The sequence below is a fragment of the Haliaeetus leucocephalus genome, unplaced genomic scaffold (assembly GCF_000737465.1).
Source record: "Haliaeetus leucocephalus isolate CR32 unplaced genomic scaffold, Haliaeetus_leucocephalus-4.0 Scaffold195, whole genome shotgun sequence".
In the NCBI taxonomy this organism is placed as follows: Eukaryota; Metazoa; Chordata; class Aves; order Accipitriformes; family Accipitridae; genus Haliaeetus; species Haliaeetus leucocephalus.
Genome location: NW_010972631.1, coordinates 2,552,273 through 2,567,946, shown reverse-complemented (window position 1 = coordinate 2,567,946; position 15,674 = coordinate 2,552,273). Strand labels below are relative to the sequence as shown.

The window sequence follows — 15,674 nt, the reverse complement described above, 5'->3', positions numbered from 1 at the left end:
AAAGAGCACTATATTACCATAGATACTGTCATTCACAAAAGATTTCTGTTTTCAGTCACATGAAACAAGTTTTATTTGCCCACTTGAACCCTTTCTATAACTCAAGTTACTTGGAAATAAAAAAAAAAGCAGTTATTCTTTTATTAGCTTTGTATCATTAGTTTTAGAATATTCTTTACTCCAAAAGTTTGTTTGATACCTGCAGGTATTCCTGAAACTCCTCTCTCTTAGATTTTAAGAACTCGTAGTTCTTGGGGCCAATGATTCTCTTTGAGGGAAGCTGAGCATCAGGAAACGTGCCTAATAAAGATATCAAGGAGATAAAATTATTCTTGTAATGCAGCAAACATTGATTTCATTATTTTAAATTTCAGCTCAGTACTGAATGATAATCACAGCAGTGGGAAAGTGGCTTTCCAGATGATGGAGAACATACCATGAAATTCTGTTAGCTTTGACTCAAGCACATAAAATTCAAGATACCGCCTGTAGACAGACCAGTGTTCAGGTTCATGCCCAACTGGGGAAAAAGAAAAATACAATGTTAAAAACAAACCAGGCTTTATGCCACTCGAGAGACAAATTAAGCAACTGCAAACATATGCTGGATTATTGTAGGAAAAACCTCAATGATACTAGTCCCCCATATTGCAGTAACATTAAAAAAAAAATCCCAGCCAAGTAATTTAAGTGTTAAATTAAAATTCATAGCTGGTAGACAGATATGGTACTAGTATCATCTCATTTAGAGGATCTCTAAAATCTAAAAAATGGAGTGCTGCATAACTTCAAAGTTTATTAGGGCCAACTATGTTAGATCTACTTTCAAACTTCTAACCAAATGATTTACAGAAATACTACTACTTGTTGAATACAGTCTTCTGCACCATAAACTTGAATCCTGATCATTCTTCCTCCTGGAAGATATCACTAAATAACTCTTAAAAAGTTCCTGCTTATTGTGGAAGTATTAGTTTGACTAAACAGATCTATGCAGCCCCAGGATGATGCTGTTTTCCCCACTCAATATAGATGTACTGCTATCTAGATACTGATAAACTACCTGCAAGCCAGGATGGTTCCCAATAAGCTAAAACATTTTCACTTCCTAAGAACCATATTTTAAGGTTACATAAAAAGTTATTTACTGTTCATTATTCCAAAGTTCAGAGTGGCTGAAAGAAAAGTATGCCAAGTGTTTATTAATATGAATCATAGGATTAATATTTTTGGAAAGAGAAAAATCTCAAGCTTCGGCATGAAGTCTAAATGGAACTGATTTGTGCTGAGGAGTCAGTTCTTACTTGCAAATAGTACATGAGATCATTTAGCCCTCAAACACGTTTCCTTCGGATTTTCAAGTTATTATTTCAAAATCAGAAGAACATGTATGCAAAATACACTGCAACAGCCATCAGAATACAGCATACTAGAATATTTTGAGTTCATTTTTAAATGACATTTTATTTATCCACAACACTGCATACCTGCCCTTCTATCGTTTCTCTCTACATCAATGCAGAACACAGGAATTCTCTCCTTTCTGTCTTTTCTTTCCAAGGAGGGATCATCAAAAAAATCTACATATGGGATGCTAATTTTCCATGCGGCAAGGTTGCGAGGTGTATTTGGGGTACTAACAGCCTCCTCAGGAGAATCATCTTCCATCACCATAACGCCTTCTTCAATCTGTAAAGATTCACACATCAAGATCTACAGTTCTTTTTTAATTGGTTCAGTCTACCTTTGCAAAACTTATATATGATAATGAAACACAAATTGAGTCTTTAAGTATGTGTCACTAAGTAATAAAGGAACAAAAAGACCATTTCATTAATGGAGTTTCCATGTAGAGGAACTTCTATTTTTAGATCCAGTGCAAATTTGAAGTTAGCAACTTTTAGTGAGATCTGAAAGTTTTTATAGCACTATCAAGTTCCGTATCTGATACTTCAGGGAAAAAATAAAAGGGGGAGAGAGAATAGAAGTACTAAAGGAGACAGCTGGCAGAATGCGTCTCACACAGACTGAATGCTACAGGAAACAGCTTGGGTCCAGCAGATTTAGATGCACTGCATTTTCCAGCATACTAGGACCCAAATTGAAGACTTGAGTCTACTAAGTCAGGCCAAGAAGCTATCTAAACACAAGAGACAGAAGCCAACAGTGCACCAAGCTAGCAGGTCTCCCACTCCCACAGCCAAGTGCAACAGAGTATGTTGTGGACACGTGAATCTGACTTGCTCTGCAAGGTGCAACACAACCACGACTGAGACTGAATTATTCCCACAGCCCAGAGCTATTTTAAGCAAAGCCATCATAAGCATTACTACATTCCCCATCAGCTCCAGTTTCAGCAGCACACTCCCAGAAACAGACACACCAGGGAGCAGCATGGACCTAACCCTTGCTGGCTGCACGTAGGGCAGCTCCAGTGCATGGAGTTCATAAACTCAGACTCTACGCCATGAAACACAACGCTGATTTTTCCATATGCAAGCAGACCTTAGAAGCGGTGCCACGTGAATGCTGAAGAAATCCTTTCAAACTTGAACTGCAGCCCCAGCACCACACCAACATTCACTTTACGCTCCCAACACTGCTCATCACAGACAGGCTGAACTGCCCACAGGTAATGAATCACCAAGTACCACACAGCACACCGAATTCTCAGGTCCCCAGCAATGACAAAAGAAGTGCTACAAATCTTTTAGGACCATAAACAACAGAAATATTATCTTGAATATCTAAAGTGAAAAATCCAAGCTTCAACAGCTACTCTTGGAAAGCTATTTATTTCTGCAAACAATGCTTAACCTGATTTCATCTTCACCACACAGAAAAAAAGAATAATAAGAAAATGACCCAAAGTAATGAAAATTATTTTGCAAATGAGAAGACGGCAACTGTGAGAAGGAAGATTAGGGCCAGCCTTAGACTCAAATAGGACTCAAAGCGGAATGCAGAATCTGTGGGGAGATTACCCCTCACTAAAGATGTGCTGGAGAAGAGTTCTTGTATTTTCACAAGTGTAGGCAAGCAGGTGAAAAAAGAATAGTCCTATTTCCCTGAAAAAAAATGAAATTGTTTGAATCTAATTTAGTCTGCTGTCACACTGCAAGGGCTTCTAAAACACTGCGACCCTGCAGGGAGGCAGGCGCTGCCTGGCAAGGAGCAATGCCCAAGCCCATTGTCCTGCTTCCAGCCTGCACCCACTGCAGCGGTGGTCAGCACCCCGCTCTTCCCACCACAACATACAGAACTATTAATTATGTCGAGACAGGTTAGAGTTAAATGACAATTCAGAAGTATATTCTTTTAGTAAGTCTCACATAGAGACTTGAAAGTACTGCCCATTGTTACAATAGGAGATTTTAACATAGGAATTTACAACGTGAAACCATAGCAAACTGGAAAGCATGAATCTCGCTTTCAAGTTCTTCTCCTTTAGCTTCATAATTTAAAGCCAAATTCCCCTAAAGGCCAAACCTAGGTGGTTTAACAAGTTTTGCCTGTATTGGGATAATCTAATTAACAGATTAAGGCAATACATTATCCCTGAAATAATTTTGGCTGTGTCTGTGCTACAATACTCACATTATCATGACTCAACTGCAGCTGAAACGTAAATGGTTCAACACACATGAGCAATCTTTGTTCAGTTTCATTTTGCCTTTGCATAGTACTGAAATGACCCTCAAACTCCTTACAGTGTGGACCACTGTCTTCCAAAGCAGATGTCTGTAGATCCACTGACTGAATCTCTTCAAAACACCTTTTTGCTTCCACTTACCCGGTTTATTCAATGAAAAGAGAAACCGTGACAGGCAAAGAACAGTATCAGTTGCCGCTGCACAGAGACCACACTCAGCTAAGGTGGTTCACAATTTGAGAGCTAAATCACAGGCTGTGCTGTGGGGTTATTAACAAAAATAACCCCAGCCTGGAATGAACAATTAGGGCTAACAAACTGCAAGACAAACTTGGATAGAAGAACGGAATAAATAGGACAGATGCTCTCTGAACCACAACAATAGGGTTGTCAGGTAGCTTTACATCTACAAAGTCTTCTGTATGAGGTCTTACCCTCATTTTCCCCCTTCCCCAGGCTCTGCACGGTTGTCACCACTGGCTAGAAACAGCAGAACAATCTTTCAGGATAGTAACTCCAAGTCAACAACAGCTGAGTTTCTGCAGACCGGGCAGCATGAACTGGGTGCAATTTGCACTCACTCCCGCACCCTGTGAGCCTGAGCTATGGGCTGCCAAAATTAACACTTTATAATCTGTCCTGACTAATTGTGTATATTTGCATTAGCACTAAATATATAGCCTCCGCTAGGACGTCCTTGCAAAAATGCAAGATCATTCCAGAAAGACTCAGGCTTATTTGATTCTGTAGTTTTTGACTAAACTAAATGCATAGGCATGGACTGGATCAAAACCTCAACTCTTGCCTACATTTTCTGATTCCTTCTTTTTTTAATTTTTTTTTAATTTACCACTGCTTGAAGCTCTCATCTCCTACCATTTATTTAGTTTCATACATGGCAGAGTTAGGACAAGGCTTAGAGCAGGTACGGGTCAGTCGTTTCCTGAACTGCTCATAAAGGGACCATAACCTCTTCACTCGGCCCTTTGGAGGTTGTATTGGATCATCAGCAAAGTTTCACACGCTCATAACCTCTTTTCACCAGATCCCTCACCTGACTTCTAGGTAAAAATCCTATATAAATTTGCAGGCTTTTCCACTACGACAACCACAGCACCTACATTAACTGTAAGCCAGGAAGCATGAATTTCTGGGGGTTTTAATTCTCTTTCTGAACAGATCACCAGCCTATAATAGTTACAGGTTGCCTCTTTCCATTTGTTTTATCCAACAAAGCCACAAATTCAAGTCTACAGGTCTTCTGGATGCCTTGAGAATAATACCTGTGCTTTAATACGCAGAGTATCTTGTGCTGTATTTAAAATTTGGCTGACAAAGATTCAGTGTGGTTTCATGGAATTACTATTACCATGTTAGCAGCTTACAAAGCTGCTGCCCAGAGCCACAGAAAGCTGCTAACACATATTTCTAACCCTACATGATTTCCTTAGACTAAATACATGTTTCCTATAGGCTTTAACAGCAACCAACATGACTTTTGTCAAAAAAAAAAAAAAAAAGCAAAGACATTGTTCAGTTTCTGTCCCAATGCACAGAACTCCATTTCACTGCCATTCTTTACATTTACCTTGAATCCACCAAGCTTACATTAACACCAATTACTTAAATAACTAATCAGGATCTGTGTAGAAGGAAATAACTCCCATATCCTCGGTACATCAGCTAATCAAAAAGTTGCTAAGTCATATACTGCACTACCACCATCTTAACAATTATACTGTCATTTCCCTGATCACATTTTTCTTGTCCCAGAGAGCTCTTCCTCTGACCCTGTGATGCCTGCTAGGAAACTGTACCTCAGCACTTATTGTGACATTATTAGTGTTGAATTCAGTATATTCAGTATTCACTCATAAAGTGAAGTCATGGCTCTGTCCAGCTGTTCAGATGCACAGTAACCTTAGAACAGTTTAGTGTTTTCTTTTCCCGTTTCTTCTTCCCATCCACACATACCAAGTGAAGGGACTTAGGTATTTTCCAAATTTTGTCTAAGGTGATTTTAGCAAAAATGTAGTATCCTCCCTTTATTTAAAGAAAGGATTTGAGACTATGCTGCACTTAAAACTTTCCATACTTGCCTAAGCTAAAATCATTCTGCCCAGTCAAAAGCCTTCCTTAATAAGGATTAGACACTCTATTGTCTGTCTCCCTCGCTGAATTCAGGAACTTCTCACAAGTAACTTCTTGTGCTCTGGCACAAAAACATATTCCTTCTTTGAGCTCCACTGCTTCAATTATACTTCTACTAATTCCTCTCCTACAGGGGAATTATACTTCCACGATCTTTCGCTAGCAGAATTTACAGCAGCAATGCTGCAAAATTAACCCACTTTCATTAGAATCTCATCTCAAAAAGAGAGAAGTTACAACAACAAGAACTGTCCAAGAAATTAATTGCAACAGTTCTGTCCCCTTAAAGGCATGACACATATGAAGATTTTAGCCTGTAGAGAGAATAGCGGTTTTTTTTCACTCCTCCCTCTTCTGAAAGCAATTCTGAACGAGGTGAATAATATAAACTCATGCTTACACTTTCATCTTTAGGCTGTGGAAAATGAACTAGTAGTTTATCAAGGTGATAAATGCTTAAATGTGTTGTTTGTTAGGAACAAGTACAAAAGGTTGAATTGGCAGACACACTATAAAAAAAACATGACTACGAATAGCTTCTGACCAATTCCCTCCTCTTCCCTTTTTAAAATTTTTCATTTGTCCCGCAACTGTGCTTCAGATACCAATGTCCCATGCAGTAATTCTACCATTAGCTCTATTCATTGCTGTTTAGCATGAAAGAAAAACATTAGTTCAGTGAGACACCCAACACAAATGAGAAAGTACTATTGGCTCATGATCTTAGAGAAAATGCTGCATCACAGACTAACCTGACAGCAAGTTCTCCACTCTTTCTCTATGGTTTTAAGGTCTTGTGGCAAGCTTCAGATGAAAAGCCATGCATGCATACCTTATTATCCAGAATTATAAAATGTCATGGTAAGTTTTTAGAGAAAAATTCATTGCTTACAAAAATGTCTGACACCACTATTTTTAGTATTTCTCTGTACTAAAGCAATAAGCTGCAAGGCACACTAACTGGAGTGTGGCCTTGCCTTGTGAATGAATACAGGGAAAACAAGGCAAGTTAATGAGAAGCCAGCACATGGAAACACAGCAGTGAAGTAAAACAGAGGTAAAGGCAGAAACTTAACATTTTCAAATGAGGAAAGAAAAAAAAAACCACCAACAACAAAGACTTAGACAAATTTAAAGCTTTTACTCACAAAGTCATCTTCTCCTTCATTTAAGTTATAGTTAGGCAACATAGCTCCTTCCATTGCAGAACTCTTGAATACACCTTTTATTTTGTTGCCTATTCTGCTGATTCCAAATGATTCCCCTCTCTTCTGTGTGGTCCTAAGATTACAGAAGCCAGAGTTCACAAACAAGGGACATTACTACACAGCAGCTCAGTAGGCCATTGCACGTCATTTACAGAAAAGAAAGACAACTTCATAAACAAGTAGCCAATATATTTACAATTCCACTTAAATTGAAATTCATTTATGGCAAATTTGTTCTCTGATCAAATCAGCAAAGCTTCTTAATTACACTTTTAAGAGATATGGGATTCCCATATGTTTAACCATGAGCAAACATTAACACTTAACAATAGTATCCCAGAAATGCAAGACAGAATAAACAATTAACTATGCAAAACAATTTTGTTTTGACAGCAGAACTGTCATATGCTGCAGGCACGCACACCAAGAAGGTGACTAACTCTGTCCTTTTCCATGTACTTATATTTAAATATTTATCCACTCTTGCCAAGTACTGTAAATGGTGTAGTTAGATGCACTTTTTTACATAAACATCCCAGAATTTTACAAGCACATATGATTCAAGATAGATCTTGACTTTTAAGCATTAGGGACAGACAAAAAGAATGTGAAAGGAGCAAGACTAAGCATGAGAGAAAGCAGATACAACTGAAGAATCTTGGCTTGATGAGCCAGTCTGACTGAAAGGTGAAGACTTTTTAAAGTCTTGCCACTTAGGACAAAGCATCCAGAAAGCAACAAGGTATAGAAAAAGAAAGATAATTGGGCAGGAAGTGCACTCCTTACTGAGAGAACAAATTTCTTATGCCCTTACACAAGACTTGACACTGAAGATTATTTCTTATGTAGAAATGCTAGTAATTCTGCAAAGAAAAACGTCTTTGTTGAATATGGGATCAGCCTAAGGTTACTTATGTTGATTCAATAAATACAGTTGATAGGTAAGTTAAAAATCAATACTGTGAACTGCAGAATCAAAGACTCAAAAGAACTTTATAGATTACTGAGATTAAAAGCACAATTAGTACTTTAGAGGACCAAAAAATATCCCAAGTGTTTCTTTTTCCTTTAAAACAAAAAAATAGTACCAACAGAACAGCAGAGACCAGCAGGTAAAGCATCTTCATCGCCCATAAAACCATGCTGACAGCATCAGCTGTTGACTCAAAACATGCATGTGCATGTTACTAATGGCCTTCCTGTTTATAATTTTACCCAGACTGTGTACATCACTAAAATTGTGTAAACAATCCACTATTTTTCCAAATATTTTACTTTTTCTATCTCATATTATTATCAGCTCCAAAGCAGACAGGCACCATCTATCTTATATATCTCTGCTAAACAAAGATAAGGTTGCTCGGCTGTTTGTACTCTCAATCCATGTTTGAACAATTTTACTCCATTTTAAAACAATTTCTTCTATATGTTATTGTGCTGAACTGAACTTGGGGACCTACCTGATTCTTGTTCAAGAGCTTAAACACTGGGCTAGCAAAATACAAACCTTATTCAAACAAAACTTGACAGCTTTTCTAAAAGGTTAACACTTCAGACCTCTGGCTTGACCCTTGAAGAAGTTTTCATCATTCCTGTGAAAACTTCTGCAGTTCTCAAGATTTTGAGCAAAAACATTAATTTGCACAAGCTTAAAGATTTGATAAGAGTACTCCAGGCTCAGATCAGTTCTTTCCTGCTTTGATCCGCAGTACTGAGCTGTATGGGGCCAGGACTAAACCTGATAGATAGGAACCACCCATTCCTGCCCTAATGCCGAGCCCAAAGATCCCACCTAGTAAGTACAGAGCAATCACTAAACTGGAACAGGTATAAAGTAACAAACTAGGATGGGATTCTCTTCACAGGAAGAGACACAAATTCAGAACACAAACTGGTGAATAAGAGGGTACACAGACACATGGTGAACAATGCATGGAGAGAACACAGGACTGGTCTGGCAAAAATCCTTGAGCAAGCACGCAGAGCACAAACCAAATTAGATGAGCATGGGAAAAAAAAATCTGTGGATGTTAGCAGAGACGGACAGACAACAGGATGATCAAAATTTTGAAGAAGCTGAGCAAGGACAAAAAATACAAACAAAGAAACAGTTATCAGAACGAAAATCTAATATAGATCAATGAACTGCACTTACATCTCAAGTACTTCTTATTGCTCAACACTCTAGCAAGTTATATATAACTCAATACACTGAACTGGCACATAAAAGATAAAAAGTGTCCCTATACCTTGATAATGTTCCCTCAAGACTCAAGAATGTATAAGTAATATATGAAATACTGATGCTCTGACAAATTCTAAGGAAAAGCCCATAACAAAAAAATTGTTTTCTGAGTTTGGATAGCAAGTATTTGAAGAGGCATGAATAACGAGAAAACAAATCAGCTATTAAGGCATTAATGGGTGATCACAGACTACCTAGAGCAAATTTTAAAAAATAACGTAAGTTTTAATCAAACCTATAACAGACACAAGAAAAGCTGCAGAGAACCAATTTAGGGAATTGCTGGTTCTGAGTGCTTGATAATATTCAAAAAATGGTTATATTTGCATGCAATGTTAGGCAATGGTCATCTGGACACAGCTGTGCAAGATAAAACAAGCAGTTAAGTGGATAACACCTCAAACAGGATCTGGAAATGTGACATGGAGTAAAGGAAATTTTGGAGCAGCTAGCAGTCACAGGCCAACAAAAAAAAAAGCTTCAAGTTATGCAAATATATTTCAAAACTAATAACAACACACAAATCATTAACGGCAAACAATATTAATATATTGCAACCTTCTGAAATTAGTAATTAAGCAATTTCTAAACACTCGTGAAGAGGACATGGAGAGAGTAAAGCTTATTGTGCGAAAAAATGCAGTTTAGTCCAGACAGGACCATTCACATGTTTTTTTACAAATAAAATGGACAGTTAATTGCTGTTATAAAGGCTGTATGATGCAGTCATGATAGATGTGGCGTAACTAACACAGAACATTTATCAAGTGTTAGATAGACTTACCGGAAGTCATCCAAACTCAGGCTACTTCTGCAACAACAGGCACATAAATCACCTCAGAGCCCAGGAGAAAGTAATGTTAAAAGAAAGAAAAAAAAACCCAAAAACAAAAAAACAAAACACCAACCAAAAACCAAAACAACCAAAAACCAAAACAACCCAAATTTGACAGACCTATCCCAACAACACTGAATAGGCTTTGACTATCACTACAGATTAATAAAAAACGTCGTACAATTAGGAGTTCCTGACCTAAAATTCTAAGAAAGTGAAATGCAAATGGTACCTGCACATTTCATCACCACAATCTTGACCTTTGAATTTAAAACCTCAGTTATTGAAACTTTCAGGTCTTCACTGACATTCAGCACAAGCAGCTACCAATTTATAGAGAACAACTTTCATTCTTAAAGTTACCTGTAGTGCCAAACAGGCAGCTAACTTTTTCTATAACCTATGTTCAGAAGTCACGTAGGAATATAATTCATTTAGCCAATACAAAGAAAAGGCTGTGGACTTATTTTATGTAATAACACCACCCCCACTTCCCTGTGTTAGATATAGTAAAAACCACTATTAAAATATTTTTTTTTTTTTTTTTTTTTTTTATTTCACAGGTTTTAAGAACTGTCATGTATATTTGACATTCTACATAACCTGGTACATGAAACCAATACCTCAGCCATCAACTCAGTAATTCCAACAGAGATCTTTAAATGGATTAACCATAAACATAGTCATCCCACACAATTTTAATTCACTGGAGCTACTGAATTCTGGACAAAAATATTAAAATAGTCAAATTTTACATTTTGTTTTACAAGAGGAACTGATTCTAAGGCATCTTACACTGTCTTTAGTCATGTTAACCATGAAACTGGAAACATAACCTGTCAAGTTGGAACTGATGGTGACAAAGAATTACACTGCACACAGCTGTTTACAGACTAAATTCTGTGGGTTTTACTCCTAACCACTCCCCAAAATTGTTAATATCTTTTCTACTTGGTTCTTTACTTGAATAATATTTTAATTTTATTGCTATCCCAAGGATGAGAAATCTGGATACATCTATTTCTATATGTGGTCATGGTGTGTAAAAAATCAAGGCAGATAAACAGCTATGCAGAAATCTGGGAATTTATATCACATAACGGCTTTTCTGTTTCTGTTAGACTGCCAACACAGAATACCCTTAAGTAACGTAGTAATGTATTACAGATACATAAATATGAGAGGAAGAGGGAATTCTTGTCCTCTCTTCCACACACCCAAAATTAAGTCACCAGAATTGGAACTTAAAACATCAGTTTTCATTGGCCACACACGTTAAACATTAGGTGGAAAATATCAGTTACAGAGTTAAACTGTTGACAACCACAGCTAGTTATCAAGTTATCAGAATAGCGTCAGTGTGACTTCTTTACACTCCAGAAATACTTGGGATTTCTCATCTATTACCTTAACAGTTTTCATAGCACCTTATTTGTCCTATCTGTACACAAAAAGCTATGATTATTTTGTACAGTTCAAAGAAGTCATTCAAACCAGAAATTACACACTGATAGTCACTTTTTCCTACTTTCCCACTTGTATTTTCTAGAAACTGCTCTATAATTTTCTTGTCTTACAATAACTGAAATCTTTCAACACATTACACGCATGTACATTTCACTGGAGTTTCAGATCTACTACTTGATCTTTTTAACCAGCGGTATCTATGCAATACACACGCAGTATCCCTAGCAAAGCATCAAAGATATGGAAAACAAAACTCGTCTCTTTGCATATAATTACTCTCAACTGCAACTAATGCTAGAATAGGGAAGAGAAGGCTGGGTAAGGTATGTGCATATGGATAACATCTGGAATAATTCCATGAGTAACCTTTTTTTTCCCCCATGGCAGTGACTGTCTGTACCAGATTCTGCAGAGGGAAACTCCAAAGCAACAAGGCAAACTACTTTCAGATAGGATCTCAGATAGGACCTCTGTTTCATGGAAATAATCACTAAGGCACCACTTCAGGAACATACGGTATAGACGCATAGAATTGTTTAGGTTGGAAAAGACATTTAAGATCATCTAGTCCAACCGTCAACCATGCCTACTCAACCATGTCCTGAAGTGCCTTGTCTACGCGCTTTTTGAATACCTCCAGGGATGGTGACTCCACCACTTCCCTGGGCAGCCTGTTCCAATGCTTGACAGCCCTTTTGGGTGAAGAAATTTTTCCTAATAACCAATCTAAACCTCCCCTGGTGCAACTTGAGGCCATTTCCTCTTGTCCTATTGCTTGTTACTTGGGAGAAGAGACCGACCCCCACCTCACTACAACCTCCCTTTAAGTAGTTGTCGGGAGTGATAAGGTCTCCCCTCAGCCTCCTTTTCTCCAGACTAAACAACCCCAGTTCCCTCAGCCGCTCCTCACAGGACTTGTGCTCCAGGCCCCTCACCAGCTTGGTTGCCCTTCTCTGGACACACTCCAGCACCTCCATGTCTTTCCTGTAGTGAGGGGCCCAAAACAACACAGGACTCGAGGTGCGGCCTCACCAGTGCCCAGTACAGGGGACGATCACCTCCCTGCTCCTGCTGGCCACACTACTTCTGACACAGGCCAGGATGCCGTTGGCCTTCTTGCCCACCTGGGCACACTGCTGGCTCATATCCAGCCGGCTGTCGACCAGCACCCCCAGGTCCTTTTCCAGCCCCTCTTCCCCAAGCCTGTAGCGCTGCATGGGGTTGTTGTGACCCAAGTGCAGGACCCGGCACTTGGCCTTGTTGAACCTCATACGCTTGGCCTCAGCCCATCAATCCAGCCTGTCCAGATCCCTCTGTAGAGCCTTCCTACCCTCGAGCAGATCAGCCCTCCCCCCCAACTTGGTGTAACCTGCAAACTTACAGAGGGCGCACTTGATCCCCTCATCCAGATCATTGATAAAGGTATTAAACGGAACTGGCCCCAATATTGAATTTGTATCATAAACCAGCATATATACTCAGGGCATTCAAATTGTTCTAGAATGTAAACCAGATACATTTTCAGTAATGCTATGGATGCTGTTTGAACTCCAGGGGAATATGTTGTAACAGTCCCCAAACAAGATTTGCTTATTTTGTAGCCAGAGATGTATTTCAAAAACTCCAGGTAGAGACTGCCTCTAATTTCACCCTTTCTGTTTTAGAAAGCAAAGCACCAAGGAGGTGACCTAAATGTTTTCATACTTTAACTAGATTTAAGAAGTGTATGACAGGATACTTTCAACCCTTGACATGAATAATTTTGGGAAAGATACCAGAAGGCAGACTTAAACATCTGGATGAAACCCTGTAGCCATCTTCGACAGAAGCTGGAGTGTGTTTTAAGGTCACCATTCCTAGTGGAGTGTCACATAGGAAAAAAATGCACTTTAGTCTAGCTGCCTTCTACGCCTCTTTGCTAAGAAACAGAAGCTTGTCAGCACCAATCTGAGAAAGCACTACACCAAAGCTTGAGTCCTGGATCTACAAGAACTATAAAGACTACATAATAGGTGTCATCAACAGAGATATATTAAAGAGAACGATCGCGTAGTTTTCAAAGAATGTTAGCAGAGAAGAAAGGGATCTCACAATAATACACCTCACAGCAGGCTGCAAATCAAGAGGGCTGCTGCTAGGTGTATCTCTAATGAAAGCAGAAAAAGTTAAATAATTTGCTGTTACTCCTCTAGAAGAATAATCTAAGATGATAAACACTAGCATTTCGTACAGTACTGTGGATCTTATTTCATACCAAGAAAGCAAGCCTATCCAAATTAAAGAGGGTCTCACTGAAGTTTTCCTTCTTTTGGCTACACCATAAGAGCAATTCAGTTGGGCTAATCTATGACCGAGCCATCCAGCATAAAATGAAAGACAAGAAATGATGAGACCTCAAGCTTACTCAAGCCAACCCCACGGCGGAAGATCACCCATCCATACCACAGGAGATGCTCTTCTTCTTCTCCACAGGCCCTAAGGAGCCTGAAGGTAGTCTGAAAGTATATAGCCAAAACCCAGAAACAAGGCTTCTGATGCTACATTTATGCAACGAATGGGGAGAGCTGGGGGACAGAAAACATATTTGACCTAGGAGAAATGGCAAATCCTCCTTGTCACAACAAGAAGAGATTCCCATTGCATGACCAGGTTGGTTAGACACAGGGTCCGCTGTACCTATCCCTGTAAGACCTGAAATCCAAGAAGATCTTCCACCAACCAAATGGTATTATCTATATACAGTCAATTACATCACCACTTTATTTCCACATTACCTTATTTTCACTGTACATTTGTTTTTCCCTTCCCCCTTCTCAAATGTTGAAGTCTAAATCACTTTTTAAATTCTTTAATGTAAAACACTTCAAAGCAAAGAGACATCTCGTATAACATTACTTGCTCCTTTAGCATCTAATTTGTCCATTTAAAAAAAAAAAAAGTAGAGCTAAAAATTTAGTCACAATTAGTATCAGGCAGTAGCAAAATTCCTATGGTTTAACATTTTGATGCTTTTAACTAAAAACCAAAGAAAAACACTTAAAATTCTACCATACTTACCTGTTAAACTTTGAATTGCGTGTTGGTGACTCTGCTCCTCTTAAAAGGTGTCTGAAGTACTACAACAGACAAATAAGGTATCAAAGAAAACACTGGACTAACTGAGGTAAGGGCTACTATGCAACGACATTGCAGAATTCAGGAAACAAGAACAGAAGTAAGAGGCAAGATGACCATAATCTAGCAGTTAGAATGTTCATCTGGAAAATGACAGACCAAATTTGCAATACATGCTCCCAGGACTACTTACTTTACTTTACATAGTCTTGGAATTAAAAAGCAAAAACCAAAATGGAAATAAAACTAAAATTAAGCATCAAAATCCACATCTCCTCTTTGTTAAACAATCAAGCATTTGAAGCATTATAGCTATTACAGGCAAGATGACCATCAATACCCTTTTTGAGAAATACACTTTATTAAGAATAACGCCAAGTAACGTAAGTACCCATTCCCAGGACAAGTCAATATATTCTGCCTCAAATAAATGCACGAAGCTTAACATGCAACCTGATTGACACATACAAACTCGAAAAGGGAAAAGAATTCAGACTCACCCTTGCGTTTAAAGTGTTTCCTATTAGAAGGCTTTTGGCAACTGTCAACCCAGTGTGGGGATTTTTTTTTTTTTTTTAAACTTGCATTCAGACAGCAATCATAGAACAATCTTAAATGCCTACTAAACTGCTTTGAATGACTGTCCTGAAAACACACACCTGACTTTTAACTGCTGGAATGCATAACGCTGAAGGTACCTAACTACAACCTTTGCATCTTCATTTAAGTACCATTATATTTTAAAAAGCAAATAAGAGATTCTTAATAATGCTCTATGTCTATCACGCAGACTATTTTTGTACCAAATTTACAATCATAAAAGAAGGGGTGGAGAGGATTTTGTAAAGCAGTAATATATACAAATTTTTACATCAAAAAATGAAGGGTTTTTTTATTCTGCTGATGTTGTGTTGAACTAGAATAAATTCAATTTTCTTACTGAGATTGGTCCCAGCTCTGGCATGCTAACTAAAGTGGAAAATGAAGACATATTTTTCAGTT

The 15,674-nt window shown here is 38.3% G+C and overlaps 1 protein-coding gene across 2 annotated transcripts in view; it reads right to left on the bottom strand.

Moving 5' to 3' along the window:
* The window catches only part of SNX14 (sorting nexin 14), a 57,628-nt gene that overhangs the window by 16,301 nt on the left and 25,653 nt on the right, over positions 1 to 15,674 (bottom strand). For both annotated transcript variants that reach the window (XM_010565731.1, XM_010565733.1), the window contains 6 exons: positions 14,616 to 14,674; positions 10,041 to 10,067; positions 6,952 to 7,084; positions 1,488 to 1,689; positions 437 to 520; positions 200 to 300 (listed from right to left, as the gene is read on the bottom strand). In XM_010565731.1, the coding sequence (XP_010564033.1) occupies positions 200 to 300; positions 437 to 520; positions 1,488 to 1,689; positions 6,952 to 7,084; positions 10,041 to 10,067; positions 14,616 to 14,674 (606 nt within the window). The remainder of the gene's footprint in view (positions 1 to 199; positions 301 to 436; positions 521 to 1,487; positions 1,690 to 6,951; positions 7,085 to 10,040; positions 10,068 to 14,615; positions 14,675 to 15,674) is intronic.